The 14,900-nt window shown below is 47.7% G+C and overlaps 1 protein-coding gene across 1 annotated transcript; it reads right to left on the bottom strand.

The window, feature by feature from the left end:
• Positions 1 to 7,776: 7,776 nt before the first annotated feature.
• IMP3 (IMP U3 small nucleolar ribonucleoprotein 3) lies at positions 7,777 to 8,939 on the bottom strand. Its single transcript, XM_011232179.3, has one exon. The coding sequence runs from the start codon at positions 8,860 to 8,862 to the stop codon at positions 8,308 to 8,310; it is 555 nt and encodes a 184-aa protein (XP_011230481.1). The 5' UTR covers positions 8,863 to 8,939; the 3' UTR covers positions 7,777 to 8,307.
• Positions 8,940 to 14,900: the final 5,961 nt, after the last annotated feature.

The raw sequence follows: 14,900 nt of genomic DNA, 5'->3' as shown, positions 1-14,900 counted from the left end.
TTGGCTCTTGTGAGATCCATCCGGGCTTTAGGGGTACACCAGCAGTCCGCTCCTTCTTCTGTGCTTGTGCTTTTTGTACGGACAGTGCCAGTTGTCTGAATGATACCCCCCTTTCCGTCGACTCCTCACACCCCCAAGTCTCAATTAGACATTCTCGCTGCATTCGCTCTGACTGCACCGGCGACATACCTCGATTACAGCCCATTTGCTCGGTTTGGGAGCCTGTTTATTACTCGGCTGGGGGCTTGGCAATGGCGGGGACCTGGCTTGATTCCTGCTTCGTAGGCAGCGTCCAGCACAAAACATGGCACTCAGTAGATCTTGGTAAAGAAATCATTGAATAACTGCAAGGGGTGGAGGGGAAGCAGCCGAGATTTAGTTAGTAGAGCTAATCAAATTAGAGTGAAGCCTCTTCGAGGGAGGGGACTGATGAAACGCAAACTAAAAATACGACAGCCATTTATTGAATGCCAGACACTGCTTCACATGCATTATCTCCTTTAATCTTCAAATAACCCAAGGAAATAGACTGAAGCTCAGAGAGGTTAAGTACTTGGCCAAAGACACACAGCTTTCAAGCCAACATTTGAATTTGCTGAATGTTTGACTTATGGAGAAGTTGGATATTAGTATACTACAGAAAATACACAAAGCTGGCACATTTCGAGTCCAGGGAATGCCAAGGTGTATGCTTGCTGCATATTTTTTTTTAAAGATTTTTTATTTGTTTATTTGACAGAGATAGAGACAGCCAGCGAGAGAAGGAGCACAATCAGGGGGAGTGGGAGAGGAAGAAGCAGGCTCATAGCAGAGGAGCCTGATGTGGGGCTCGATCCCATAACGCCGGGATCACGCCCTGAGCCGAAGGCAGACGCTTAACCGCTGTGCCACCCAGGCGCCCCTGCTTGCTGCATATTTTAAATACCTAACCATTCATCTGGACCTAAAAGAACAGGAAATCCGACTGACACAGAGGGTAAAGGGTATTTGGGCCTGGAAGACCCAATTTTTGGACCTCAGGATTGTGTAGCTGAATTCTATCTTTCAACAGTCGGGCTGAGCAAAGGCGTGCGCTAGGTTATTTATTTGGTGCATCCACAGATAATAGCTCGTGTTTGCCTGGTTTATAAGATGGACAAAGAAAAGCCCAGGGCTTGACTTCACTAGGGAACTCTGACATCAGTATATTAAGTATTTTGTGTCCCAGATCCACCATTCTCTACTCATGACCATGGAGGTCATACCAAGTGGTCAGAACTGCACAGAAAAGAACAGAGGCCCTACACATTAAAGCAAAACAGACTGAGATTGACAAAGAGGTCCCCCAAATTCATTCACTGAGGTCTAGGGAAAAGGCTCATTCATACTCAGCTGAATAACTTCTCATATCACTGAACAAACTAAATGGCGCTTGGCCCAGGGGCTCATTTGGAGCCAGTCTGTGTTCCAGAATGGCCTCCTCTGCCTGGAACAGTGAGCAGTTCCCCAACTATCACCAATGGCACCCCACCTTCACAACACTGGCCACAGACATACACACCTGTGTTTAATGTCTTTAAATCAATTTGCTATTTAAAAAAAACCCAAGTACATTTATTTAAAAGAGGAATGTCATAGCATTACCTTAAATCACTTCCCACTTTAACAAAGTATCTATAAAATATATACACAGTGAAAAGAGTATAACGTTATAATCTAGCTAAATGCCAGCATGTGCAGAAAACTGTGAAACTGAGGACTTTGTAAGAATCTGAGATTAGCAAGTGTTGGAGAAGTGATAAGGAGTAACACTAACAGAATTTTTCTCTTGTATGATCAGGAAAATTCAAAGAGAACAGAAGAGGGAAGTTCCCCTTTTTCCATGATTCAAAGTTATTTAAGGTGGAATCTGTGCACCCCCTAAAATCATCCGGTAAGTGCCCACAGGTGGGAAAATCCCTACCTAAAAAAGAGGACCTCGACAGCAGGAAGGTGGCCAGCCATTTCCAAAATAAGAGGTTCTCAGTAGGACCCTGAGTGTCACTCTGTCGTTGGGTAATTAACAGATATGTTTTTAATGTCTACTGTTGGTTAAGTACTGAGCCAAGCATAGGAAATACCAAAATGACCAAGACTGACCCAGTCCCCACACTCCAGGGCCTTATAGCCCAGTTGTGTGGTAGAGAAAGCCAAGAGATAGGTGCTATAAGTGGGCAGACCAGCGTTAAGGTGCTCGGGTAGCTGGGTTGAGAGGGAGTAGCGTGGGGCTGCAGCCAGTATTCAGGGAACTCTTCTCAGAAGGTGACATTTGAGTCAAGACCTGAATGATGAAAAGGAGCCAGCTGTGAGGACGGGGAGACTGAGTTCATTTCCAGATTGGCTTTGTGTGAGGGGGTAGACAGTAGGCACGGGAGGAAGGGGAGGTGGCGGGGAGTTGAGGTCATGGAGGCAGGTGGGATGCAGAAGCCTGTAGGTCATAGCCAGGAGTTTGGATTTTACCTGCATTGCAGATGGAGGTTTTAAAAGTTATGAGATAACGAAATTTGAGCTTGAGGGAGCTCACACTGGCTACTCAGTGGAGAACTTTAAGTCCCCGTGGTAATCAGGAGGCCAGTGAGCAGGGCTTGCACTAACGTTGTGTCAAGGAAGGACTGCCTTCGGGACATATCCAGAAAAAAAAACCGGGAAGGCTTTACTGTTCTTAAATGGGGGAGGAGGTAGCAAGAATTATACAGTGTTCAAGTCTAGCCCCCTAGCCAAGACCTTCCCCTTGAAGTTACTGGAACTGAAAGAGAATTGAAAAGGGAACAGCTTTCTCCCCATGTAATTTGATATGATTTAAGGCCTAGGCTCTGTACCATCTAAGCCATCTTGAGGAGCAGTGCTTCTCACCGCCCACTTGGAGACCCTGTGAGAGAGGGATTCTTCAGCCAGTTGTGGCAGGAGGGAGAGCCTGACTTGAGAGGGTGGCAAAGTCATGTATTAACAGGTGTCCCATGAGCCAGGATACAGACACTACAGGCACAGGAGACCCTAAAGCTCAGAGGGGCCAAACTTCTTCTCCCCCACTACCACAAGGTCCCTAGGGCCCAGATTTGGGTCAGAGGAAGCATGTCAGAGTGGTTCAGGTCTTGTGTTCTGGAGCTGGATGGCTTGGGTCCAAATCCAGACTCCCCTACCAGCTGGCTCTGTGGCCTATGTGAGTTATTTTACCTACATATGCCTCAGTTTCCTCCCCCCATAAAATGTGGCTAATAAGAGCACTTGCCTCCTGACGTGGTTATAGTTAAGTGACATAATCCACAGAAGGTGATTAGGATGGTACCTGGCACAGACTAAATCCTCAAAAATCTTGTTTTATTAGTATGTAACTTCTTGTTATAAGATAACCTTTCCCTTACTGATTTACTTAATTATGTCAACTTCTAGTTAGGTGAACCCTAGGTAGTCTCTTCCCTGCAGACAAAAGTGCTTGCCCAGGTCACGTACAGTCAGAAGGTAATGGGCCCTGATTTTAATCCAGGCCCTAGTGAGTCCAAAGTTCCTAATCTTTAGCCCATGAGACATTGCCTGCATATTTTAAGGGGGTCTCGTTTTGCTCCTGATTTTCAGCTGGTGAGCTGAATGGGTGAATGGGCGAATTGGTTCATCCCCACATTGCCCTCCCACCCCCCAGGCTGGGAAGAGTCCCACCCCTGAATGGTGGTGGGGGGCAAGATACCCCTGGAAACTTCCCCAGGGCCAGACAGTGGGGGCCCATTCTCAGATTTGTCCTGAAGCTAGCACAGCTTTCACCTTGAGTCAGGACTGGGGACTACTGGTCCACACAAATCACCTCTAATTTCTTCTCCGCCTCTTTTTTAAAATAAATTTATTTATTTATGTATTTATTTAATTTTTTAAAGATTTTATTTATTTATTTGACAGAGAGTGAGACAGCCAGCGAGAGAGGGAACACAAGCAGGGGGAGTGGGAGAGGAAGAAGCAGGCTCCCAGCGGAGGAGCCCGATGCGGGTTCGATGCGGGGTTCGATCCCAGGACTCCGGGATCACACCCTGAACCAAAAGGCAGACGCTTAACGACTGAGCCACCCAGGTGCCCCTTCTCTGCCCCTTTTTAAATGTTCACTGCACTCTTTCATATCCTTTCCTCCAAATCAAAAACTTTCAGAGCAGAAACTAGGGGTCACCTGGTTCAGCCTCCTCCTATTACAGAGAGGAGAGGGAGTAAGGTCCAGTGAGTCCCCAATATGCCCCAAGTCGCACTAAAGTAATCAGCAGAGCCAGGCCCCTGCTTCTCTTGCTTTCTGCCCGTGCTTGCCTGCAGCCAGTCCAGCCTCTGCCCCCCTCAGTTGTTGGGAGATGATCTCATGTTGTCGCAATACTTGCTTTATGCCAAGCACTGAACTAGGCACAAGGCTCGTGCTTCTCAAAATGTGACCAGCACCACACCTCAGGCCATTCCAGACTTGAGTGAGAAACTTGGAGGGGATGGGCTATCTTGCTATAATAATTTTTATTATCATTATTTTAAAAAAATTTATTTGAGAGAGAGAGAGAGAGTGTGTGTGTGTGTGTGCGCGCGCGCACTCGCATGCATGTGCGTGCTTGAGGCGGGGGAGACACAGAAGGGGAGGGGAGAGAATCTCAGACTCTCCACTGAGTGCAGAGCTCCACTCAGGGCTCAGTCTCAAAACCTCAAGATCATGACCTGAGCCCAAACCAAGAGTCTGACATTTAAACTGACAGTGCCATCCAGGCGCCCCTACAGTTTTTAATGGTTGTGTTTCATCATAAGGCTATCCGATAATTTAACCAGTCCACTTGGGACATATTTTCAATTTTTCCCTATTGTTCTGTATTAGAAATACTGTGATGAGGATCCCTGTAGTTAATTTTCTGCGAAGACCCACAATTATGCTAAATTCTTGAAAGTGACATTTCTAGGTCAGAGGGTATATAATGTATTTTTTTTAAAGATTTTATTTATTTATTTGAGAGAGAGAACACGAACAGGAGGGGTACAGGGACAAGCAGACTCCCTGCTGAGCAGGGACCCTGATGCAGGGCTCCATCCCAGGATGCTGGGATCATGACCTGAGCCAAAGGCAGACACCCAACTGACTGAGTCACCCAGGTGCCCCATATATAATGTATGTTTTTAAGGTTCTGTTACACATTGTAAAATTGCCCTGAGAGGTCTACCAATTTTCCCTCCTGCCATTGTGTATATACATTTTTTCATCCATTAGGCTTTTTTGTTGTAACATGTCTAGCTCCCTGACTTTCTTTTGTGGCCTGGGGAGGGAGGGAAAAGAGGAGCTTAAGCTTTAAGGTTTTAACACATGCCAGGAGCTCCTCTAAGCATTTTGTAGGAATTAAACCATTTAATCCTCTCCATAATTTTTAATGTCAGTACTATTACTACCCACCCCCATTTTTTTCAGTATTTAAAAATTGTGGGGGCACCTGGCCAGCTCAGTAAGTAGAGCATGCGACTCTTGATCTCAGGGTTGTGAGTCTAAGTCCCAGGCTAGGTGTTGAGATTACTTAAATCACTAAATAAAACTTAAAAAAAAATTGTGTTAAAATATGTGTAACATAAAATTTGCCATTTAGCCATTTTTAAGTACACAACTCAGTGGTGTTAATTACATTCAGAACATTGTACAACCATCACCACAATCTATTTCCAAAATTTTTTCATCATCCCAAATGGAAATTCTGTACCTGTTGAGCAGTAGTTCCCCATTCTTTTCCCTTACCCCATATTACCACATATTTGTAATATAGCAAATGGAGGCACAGAGGAGGCTAAGAAAAATAGTCAATGTCACATAGCTAGTTAAGCCTAGAAGCCCCAAATCAGACCAGGTAGTCTGGTTCTTAGAACTTGCCTTCTGAATCTTGCATAGGTTTTGTTTTTGTTTTTTAAGTTTTTAAAAGTTTTTTTTGAAGATTTTTCTTTCTTTTTTTTTTTTAATTGAGAGAGAGAACGAGGGCATGTGAGTTGGGGGGAGAGGCAGAGGGAGAGAGAGAAGCAGGCTCTCGATGAGTAGGGAGCCCGACATGGGGCTCGATCCCAGGACCCTGCTAGTGGCAGACGCTTAACCGACTAAGCCCCCCATATGCCCAGTTTTTTAAGTTTTTTTTTTTTTTAAAGATTTTATTTATTTATTCGACAGAGATAGAGACAGCCAGCGAGAGAGGGAACACAAGCAGGGGGAGTGGGAGAGGAAGAAGCAGGCTCATAGCAGAGGAGCCTGATGTGGGGCTCGATCCCATAACGCCGGGATCACGCCCTGAGCCAAAGGCAGACGCCCAACCGCTGTGCCACTCAGGCGCCCCCCAGTTTTTTAAGTTTTTAAGTAACTTTTGGTAAGTTATTTCTTTCATATCTTCCTCCCAAAGAAAGAAGGGCTTTTCTAAAGAATCTTGTATTTTACTTCCAAGTTCCTAAACCCAGTTTCCTTAAAAAGAACTTTTAAGTTTTACCTGTTTGGGCTATAGATGCAGGCTCCAACTACTCCAAAGGGCCAATCTACCTGCCTTGCCCTGTGGGATCTGGGTAGGAGCCAGAGGTGGCTTTTAGAGCACCAACTTCTCCATGAGATCCCCAATCCTGGGAACCCTGAGGACATTCCTCAAATGGGGACAGACTGTGCCCAGCCACTGGAGCTGAGGAGTAAGATTCTTTGTCCTTCCACTTCTAAAGGAATGGCACTGAGAAGAGCATGGCCTGTAGAGTCACATAAGCCTGGACTTGAACCTCAGACAGAGTTCTTGTTTCAATTATTTCCTAAACTGAAAAGACGGGGATAACACCACCTACCTTGCAGGGTTGTTGGGAAGAGCAAATGGCAACCTAACACAGGTAGGGTCTCAGTGAGTGTTAAGCCTTGGGAGCTCAAAGCCTTCTCCTTGTTCAAGCCATTATATGGCATCTTTTTGGAGACCAATCACATTGCTTGGTGCTGCTTCTCTGCTGGCTTGGAAACTCAAATTCAGGGATTCTCTCTAAACCCCTACATATTACAAGGCCTGGCTCTGCCAATGTTGACAGTGTCTTAAAGGGAGCACAATGCCAGCTCCACCGCTTATTGGCGATGCCATCTTGGGCAATTTGACCCATCTCTGCCTCAGTTCCCTCATCTGAAAAGCAGAGGATAATTGGATTCCCCACTCCTTAGCATTTTGGGGAGGATTAAACAGATTAATTCATGTAATACACTTACAAATGTGCCTGACGCATACATAGTAGAGGCATTTGTTTTTATCATCCAGTGTCCCCTTCCCTTGTTTCTCTACCAAACGCTCACTTTCACCTGGGGAAATGGAGAAGGCACACAATCTACTGGTCTTGGCATCCTACTTTTTCTCCTTGTGTAAGTCTTGGGTAAAAAGAGGTAGTCTCCCTATTCTCCAATTCCTTACCACGAAGAACATGTTTCCAGGAACCTCCTGGGCCACTTCTAACCACTAGATGGCCAAGCTACAGGGTAATTATTTCCTTAGGCAAGCAAACAGCAAACATTTCAGCCCTCTAGTATGGTATTTCCTGGGGCTGGAGTATCAACAGGAAGTCCTGTGGGGAAGATCTCTGCCAAAACACTCATTCCGAGGAAGGGATTGGTAAACTGACAAATTTGCCCAGCCCTGTACAACATCCTGCAACCTCCACATGCCCCCCTGTGGCAGGCCTCACCCACAGGTGGTCGCTGCTGACCCTATTCTTTCCTACTGGGTTCTTGAGCCAAGAAGCCCAGATGTGAACCTAGATGAGAAAACCAGACAAAAATTTGCACATATAAAGCACATACGATTTATTGGCACGAGGAAGTCTTCCTTTAGGCAAGGGAGGACACCCACAGCACTACAGTCTCACCCATTTTATGAAAACTTGAGACCAAATTTTCCATCGTCTGTACATAATCACAAAACCAGAGCAAGTATTCGAATTAAATAGACCCAACCAAACTGTCCCGCTACAAGATAATAAAGGGAAAACTAAGTGGAAGGGGTGGGGAGCAAAGTTCCTTCAAACTACAATGTTTCAGGCACATAATCTAACAATTCCGTACTGCTGCACAAAACTGCTTCCCAGTGTCTCTTAGATCAGTCATTTAGTTATCAATATTCAAGGACTAACACAAATTCATGGAAAACAGCCGTACCCTTTGGCTCTGTGCGTGGCCTGCTGCCGAGGGGCCGAGTTCTTAAGAACCAAGGCCTGGCTGACACACTCGCGGGGAGAGCGCCCTCACAGAATCTCAAACATCAGGTCTCAGCCTTCCCATCTATGAAATCCAGCCGTGGGTGGGACGACCCGCTAGGCCTCCAGATCGAAGTCATCGCGCTCCTCATTGTACTCCAGCACATGCCGCTTGATCTTGGATGAGTCAACCCAGGTGACAAAGTCCTCCATGCTGCGGGTGACCAGGAAGGCGGGGTCGGTGACCACGTCGGGGCCCACGCGCACGTGGCCCTGCTCCACGAAGGCCACGGCGGCCTGAAGGTGCTGCGCCATACGCAGCTTCAGAAGCACGGTGGGCAGGCGGCGGCGGCAGAAGGACGAGGCCGTGACGAAGTCGCAGAGCTCGAGCGAGCCACGCGTGGGAATCAGGCCAAGAGCATACAACTTGTCCAGCAGTGCGGCCGAGGAGCGCACGCGAAACGGGTCGCGCTCGGGTAGGTCGCGCAGGCGCCGCGCCAGCTCGCGCACAGCCCGGCTCAGCTGGTTGTAGCGCGTGTAGTCCTCCCGCCGCTGCAGCCGATAACGCCGCAACACGCGCAGCTCGTGCAGGTTGTGGTCAGTGACCTCCCAGTTCAGGAAGTCTACCTGCTTCAGCAGCTTCTGCTCGTGAAACTTAAGCTTCCGCACCATGATGGCGGCTCCGGGTGCCGCAAAACCCCAGGCTAAGAGCGCGTACTATCAGCCGGGCGACTTCCGCCTCGGGGACCCTGGGCCAAAGAGAGAAAGGCTCAAGGCCACGCCCTCGATTTCCATTGGTCAGAGCGGAGCCACGCCCCACATCTCTGTCTCGCGTTTCTTTTCGCGTTGGCTGAAGAAACCGGGAAGAAGTAGCGAAGAAAGGCTGGTGGTGGGGCGGCGGGCGGGGAGGGGATACGGGTTTGTTTTCGTTTTAAACTTTCGCGATGTCTTAAGTTACCAAAAGTATATCCCCTAGTGCGGTAATCGTTTCCTCTCATTCAGACTTACGCCTTTTAGGGACTTTCAGGGGAGTCTCCTCAGAGAAGCTGAGGACAGTCCTGGGGAAGATGGGTGACCGCTTGTTGGATGGGGTTTACCGTGCTAACTCTCGTCGGGTTCCTACCAACTGGTGGGGAGCTTTCCGGAGCCGGCCAGCCGGGGGCTGACCGGATAGTCCCGGTCGCTCGCTACCTCCAGGCCCTTCACCGGGCGGGCGATTTCTCTCTTGTCTAGTGGGGCTGGACGCCGGTGAACCTATAAAATACTGATTCCCCGGCTGCTTCCTTACACGCAGGGGATCGAGATCTACACGGGAGCCTCCTGGATATCTGTATTGTTAGCAGGTGGCTCATAAATCCCAGCAAGTCTGAGAAATTTGGATATTAAGTACGAAACCTAACTACTTAGTTGAGCTCATACAACTTAGCCCGACTGAGTGGACTTCTGGTCACCCAGTACTGAGTTTAATAAATTTAACGCTGTTATGGCTAGTTGTATCTGTAAATTATATAGACTAACCACTTTATTTGCCCAGACCTTTGACGCCACCTAGCTTCTTCGCTGATCATTTTGTTTTGGTTTTGTATGGTTTTCATTGTCCTTTTTAAGTATAATACTTGACATGTGGAAAATAATACATGTAATATATGTACGTTACAACGTATAATGAATACTTAACGAACTGGACAGCCAGTTTAAGAAATTGTCACCAGGACCATTTCATTTACCTGTTCCAGCCACTCCTCTAGCCAGGGGTAATGGTATCCTCCCGAGTTCTGTGTTTATTTTTCCCTTTTGCTTAAAAAGAAAAAAAATGGTTTTATCATTCTACATGCATCTTTAAATACGTTGAGAACCTTCTTATTCAAAGTGGAGCCAGTGGACCAGCAAAGAGCTTTTTGGAAATGCACTATTTTAGGCCCATTCCTGACCTACAGAATCAGAATCTGCATTTAACAAGATCCCCAGGTAATTTGTATACACACCGATTTTGCAAATGTGGTTAAATTAAAGATTTTGAGATGCTGAGAGTATTCTCAATTATCTGGGTGGGTCCCATGTTATCATCATAAGGGTCCTTATAAGGTAAAAAGGGAGGCAGGAGTCAGGAGATGGATGATGAAAGCAGAAGTCTGAGTGATGTGATAGGGGTCTTTGAAGATGAAAGGGATCCAAGAGCAGGGGACTGTGGGCAGCCTCTAGAAGCTGGAAAGGCAAGGAAACAAATTTTTCCTTAGAGCCTCCAGAAGGGACACAGGCCTGCTGACACTTTTAATTTTAGCCCAGTGAGATCCAGTTTGGATTTCTGTAAAAGAATAAAACTGGGTTGCTTTAAGCCACCAAGTTTGTGGTAATTTGTAGTAGCTGCAATAGAAAACTAATACAGTTTGCTTTTTTTTCTAATTGATTTGAAGATGTTCTTTATGTATTTTGGATATTAAGCCTTAACCAGTTATATATAGAACAAATACATTCTCCCAGTTTGTACTGCATCCCCACCCTTCATATTCCCCCAACCTCACTCCCATCCTCAGCCCTTGCTTAGCATGTCTGCAGTAGGACTTTTGGTTAACTTCCTTCTCCCTGGAAAATAAACACAGTAAAAACTACACTATATGTGTTAGCAAGTAATAAGCATTATGAAAAAAACAGCAGGATATAGGACAACTTGGGGTGAGGAAGGGCTGAATTTTAAATAGGGCATGTCAGGGTAGGTCTTATTGAGAAGGTGATATTTTATAGAGATTTAGCCATGTGGATATCTAGGGGAAGAGTATTTCAGAAAGAGGACACAGTCTGCAAATGCCTTAAGACAGGAATGTGCCTGGCATGTCAGAAGAGGAGTAACAGCCATCCTTGTTGGAGCAGTGGGCTAGGAGGGGAGGAAAGAGGGTTCAGATGACAGAGGCTCATAGGCCTTTGAGTAAGTAATAAGTAAGGACTTTGGTTTTTATGTTTGTGAGATGAGGACACAATGGTTTTGAGCAGGAGATTGACATCTAACTTATGTTTTAAATGGTCAGTCTGACTGCCATGTTGAGAATAGACTGTCAGGAGGCAAGGATGGAAACAGATCATTAGGAAGCTGTTGCAGTGATCTGGGTGAGAAGGACGGTGACTGGGACCAGGAGAGCAGTAGTGAGAATCTGATGTGAGAGTCGTCCCAGGATGATGAAGAGAGTCAAGGATGGCTCCAGTTTTTGGCCTGAGCAAGTGGAAGAAACTACTTGTCACTTGAGCTGGGAAAGGCTGCCAAGTAGAACAGGTTTGGGGTGCAATACCTGATATTGTTTGGGACATGTTGGGTTGGAGGTGTCTATTAGACATCCCAGGGGAGATGTCAAGGAGAAAGACATTTGAGTCTGGAATTCTAGAGAAAGGCCTAGGCCGGAGATTAAAAAATTGAGGTGTTATTGGCTGATAGATGATGTATCAAGCCATGAGCCTGAGCGAGGTCATCAAAGGAGTGAATATGATAGAAAAGACAAGAGGACCACTTTCTGTAGTCACCTGGTATTAAGAATTATTGGAGAGAGGAGGATGAACCAGTGAGGTAGAAGGGAAACCAGCGGAGCATGATCTCCCCGATGCAAGTGAAGAAACTGTATCCAGGGGAAGGAGTGATCAACCTGGTCAAATGGTATGGAGACGTTGAGTAAGAGGGGAACTGAGAGTAACCATTAGGTCATAGATGACTTTGACCTTGACAAGAATAGTTGCTGTGGAGTGTGATGGTGACAGACTGGCAAGAGGGCTTTAAGAAGAGAAAGGGAGGAAAGAAATTGCAGGCAGCTAGTATAGATGGCTATTTTGAGGAATTTTGCTCATGTGTGCAGAGAAATGGGGCAGTAGCTGGTGGGGGTAGAGCGGAGAATCTATTTTTTAAAGATGTGGGTTGACTCTTTCCTCAATACCCACAGCTTGTTGGATGCCATTCTAGTCTATTCTTGCATAAACTCCCAGATTTACTTCTCCCTAGCCCGGTACCCTTGCACTATCTCAGGCTCTCGTCTTCTCGAGTGCATTGTTACAGTGTAATCCAGTGTACCCATGCTGCCACCAGTGGGGTCAGCCTGGAAACCACTGACTATGGTTGTCCCTTGCTGACTCCTTACCTAAAGAAGGAAGGTTGGATGCTTGGATGGGGAATGGGTGCTGTTTGCCTAGCATGAGTCAGGGCCCCAGCAGGAAAGAGAGAGCACACTCCAATTAGAATAATGTGAAAAGAATTGAATAAAGGAACTTTGTCCCAAGGGAATGGGCAGGGTGTAGGGAAACCACAAAGGTTAGTGCAGTTTCCTGAGACTAGCACCGGGGGAGGTGGGGGGACTGTGTCATCCCTAGGTTTGAAGAGGTTCACTGAAAGGGGAGGGAATGGAAGATAGCGGTACTGGATGGAAATCTCTATGAGGCTCAAGAGAATTTTCTCCAAGAACCTGGAAATAAGGGTGGCCTCTGAGAGAAAAACTCACTCAGAACAGGTGTGGGAGTAAGTCTAAGGTGCTTGGTCTGTGAATGTGTGACTGAGGTGTTTGGGAACCAACCAAAGGCCTTCAGGGTGGTGGCTGGACTAGGATTCTGGTTGGGTAAGCAGAAATTCTATCAGTTGTATTAAGGGAGCTAATAACAGTAAAATGTTTACAGCAGCGTGTGGCACTGATGAAGTAGTTGCTGTTGTTAGACTCAGCTTGGAGAGAGGCTATGTGAACTGCAAAGAGAGCACAGAGAAGGGGTGTCCCAAAAGTAGCTGGGGGAAACATACTTCAGATTTGGTTGTAGCAAGAGTAGGATGACACGAATCCTTAGAATCAAGGCTGCCCCTATTGTGGGGGACAAGATCTTATGGTTTCTTGGCTGAAAGACTTGTGACACCATCTCCTCTTCCTATCATGGGGTTTCCAGGTTCTGAGCTAACCTTCTGGTAACTGTGCTTCCTAAGGAGCAGCTCAGACTGCCTTGAGCTGTTGATGCAAATATTCAGGTCGGCCTGACCAGTTGTATTTCTCTGTGCAATTTAATATCTGAGCTGGTAATTACACTTACCACTGTGAGCATTTGGTAATGTATGTAATTGTTGAATCACTATGTTGTATACCTAAAACTAATGTAATATTGTATGTCAACTATAGTGACAAATAAAAATTTAAAAAAAATAATAGCTGGCCTTCTGGGGTTTGTACGTAAGCTTTTATTCAGGTCATATGCCAGCCCTCCATAGGGAATTGGATCTTCTCACTGCACCAATGAAATTGGGTTTTGGAGCCAGAGGCCTGCAGCCTACATCCCTTTAAACAGCCAAACGTGCTCACCTTTAGCAGCTCTACCTTGTGCCAATTAATCAACAAGTAGGAAGAGTCAGAATGAGGAGGAAGGAACTTCTAGCTAGAAGGGGTAGGTAAGGCTCCAGGGCACAGCCAGGAAGAGGAGTAGGAGCAAAAGCCTTGGTCTCACCTTAGGCATCTCCTCCTCCAGGAAGCCTTCTTTGATCCTTGCTCCACCCATGGGATAGGTGCCCTCCCATGCACATTTCTTGGCCCTGGTGACTCTGGGTGGGGAGTTATCGGTCTACTTCTCCTGACATATCTGAGCTTCTGGAGGGTAAGGACAATGTCTTATTTATGTTTGTAGCCCAGGGGGCCTGATACAGAATGATTACTCAGTTTGTTTCCTTGATTGCATGACTGAATGAGTGAGACAGACACAGGATAGATGAATTCCAAGGACAAGACGGTGGACTGTAAACCCAAGAGGGCACAACACCTACTGCCTGTTGTGATGTAATCCCCAGTGCCCAGCACAGTGCCTGGCAGTCAGTGGCCAAAGTGTCCCGGATGGGCTGACCAAGGGTCAGATCCCCCTTGCCTCTTCTGCAAGCCTACCCAGACCTCCCCTCTCTCCTTGCTGCTGAGGCGGAGGAAAATCTCGTCCCCGCGGCTGCACAAAGCATCACAGAACCGGGTCGTGCCTAAGCTTGTTCCTTGTTGCTGCATATGTAGTGTCTTGTCTTTCCCTCTGAAGGAAGTCTCCCAGGGCAGGGGTGCTTCTGGCCCTGTCTGGCTAAGGTACCAGGACCTGCAGCGGCCAGTATCCCAGGCCTCTCAGGCTTCTTCCCAGAGGGCGCTGCTGGCACTGAGGCCCGCCCTGGGTCCCTCCGGAGAACAATCCCCAGGCTGCGCCACGGCCCGGTTTCATCCAGTCTCGCCAGAGTGGGGGTGGAGGGGCAGGGGAATGGGAGGGGGGTGTCGGCGGCTCTCTCTGCATCCTTCTTCAACCCCCTCTCAGCCGTCTCGGCTCTGGCCCCCTCCTCGCAAGCCCTCACTTTGCAAACTTTTGGAGTTTTCCTCCACTTGCGTCATGGGAAAGGCAGGAGGGTGACAGAACCCAGGAGGAGGCGGCGGCGCTCAAGCCCCATGGGGGAGAGGTGTCTCCCGACGAGGGAGGACGGACGGGGGGTCCTGGAGAGTCCAGGCCCCCTCCCTCAGCCCCATCCCGGAACCAGCGAGGGAGGGCGAGTGCCAGAAGGCGGAGAGGAGCAGGGGCGGGTGGCCCCCGGCTGCAGCGCCCCAGGCCGCGGGAGGGCGGAGCCGGCCGTCCCTGCCCAGCCAGGACGCACGGAAGTGCTGCGGAGTCTGCCCAATTCCCCAGCCTGCTTTTCCTCCCTCCCTCCCTCTCCCTCTCCCCACCCCTCACCTCCCCCTCGGCTATTCCCT

The sequence above is a fragment of the Ailuropoda melanoleuca genome, chromosome 9 (genome assembly GCF_002007445.2).
Source record: "Ailuropoda melanoleuca isolate Jingjing chromosome 9, ASM200744v2, whole genome shotgun sequence".
Classification (NCBI taxonomy): Eukaryota; Metazoa; Chordata; class Mammalia; order Carnivora; family Ursidae; genus Ailuropoda; species Ailuropoda melanoleuca.
Note: the sequence above shows the minus strand (reverse complement) of the source record. Positions and strands in the feature narration are given on the sequence as shown.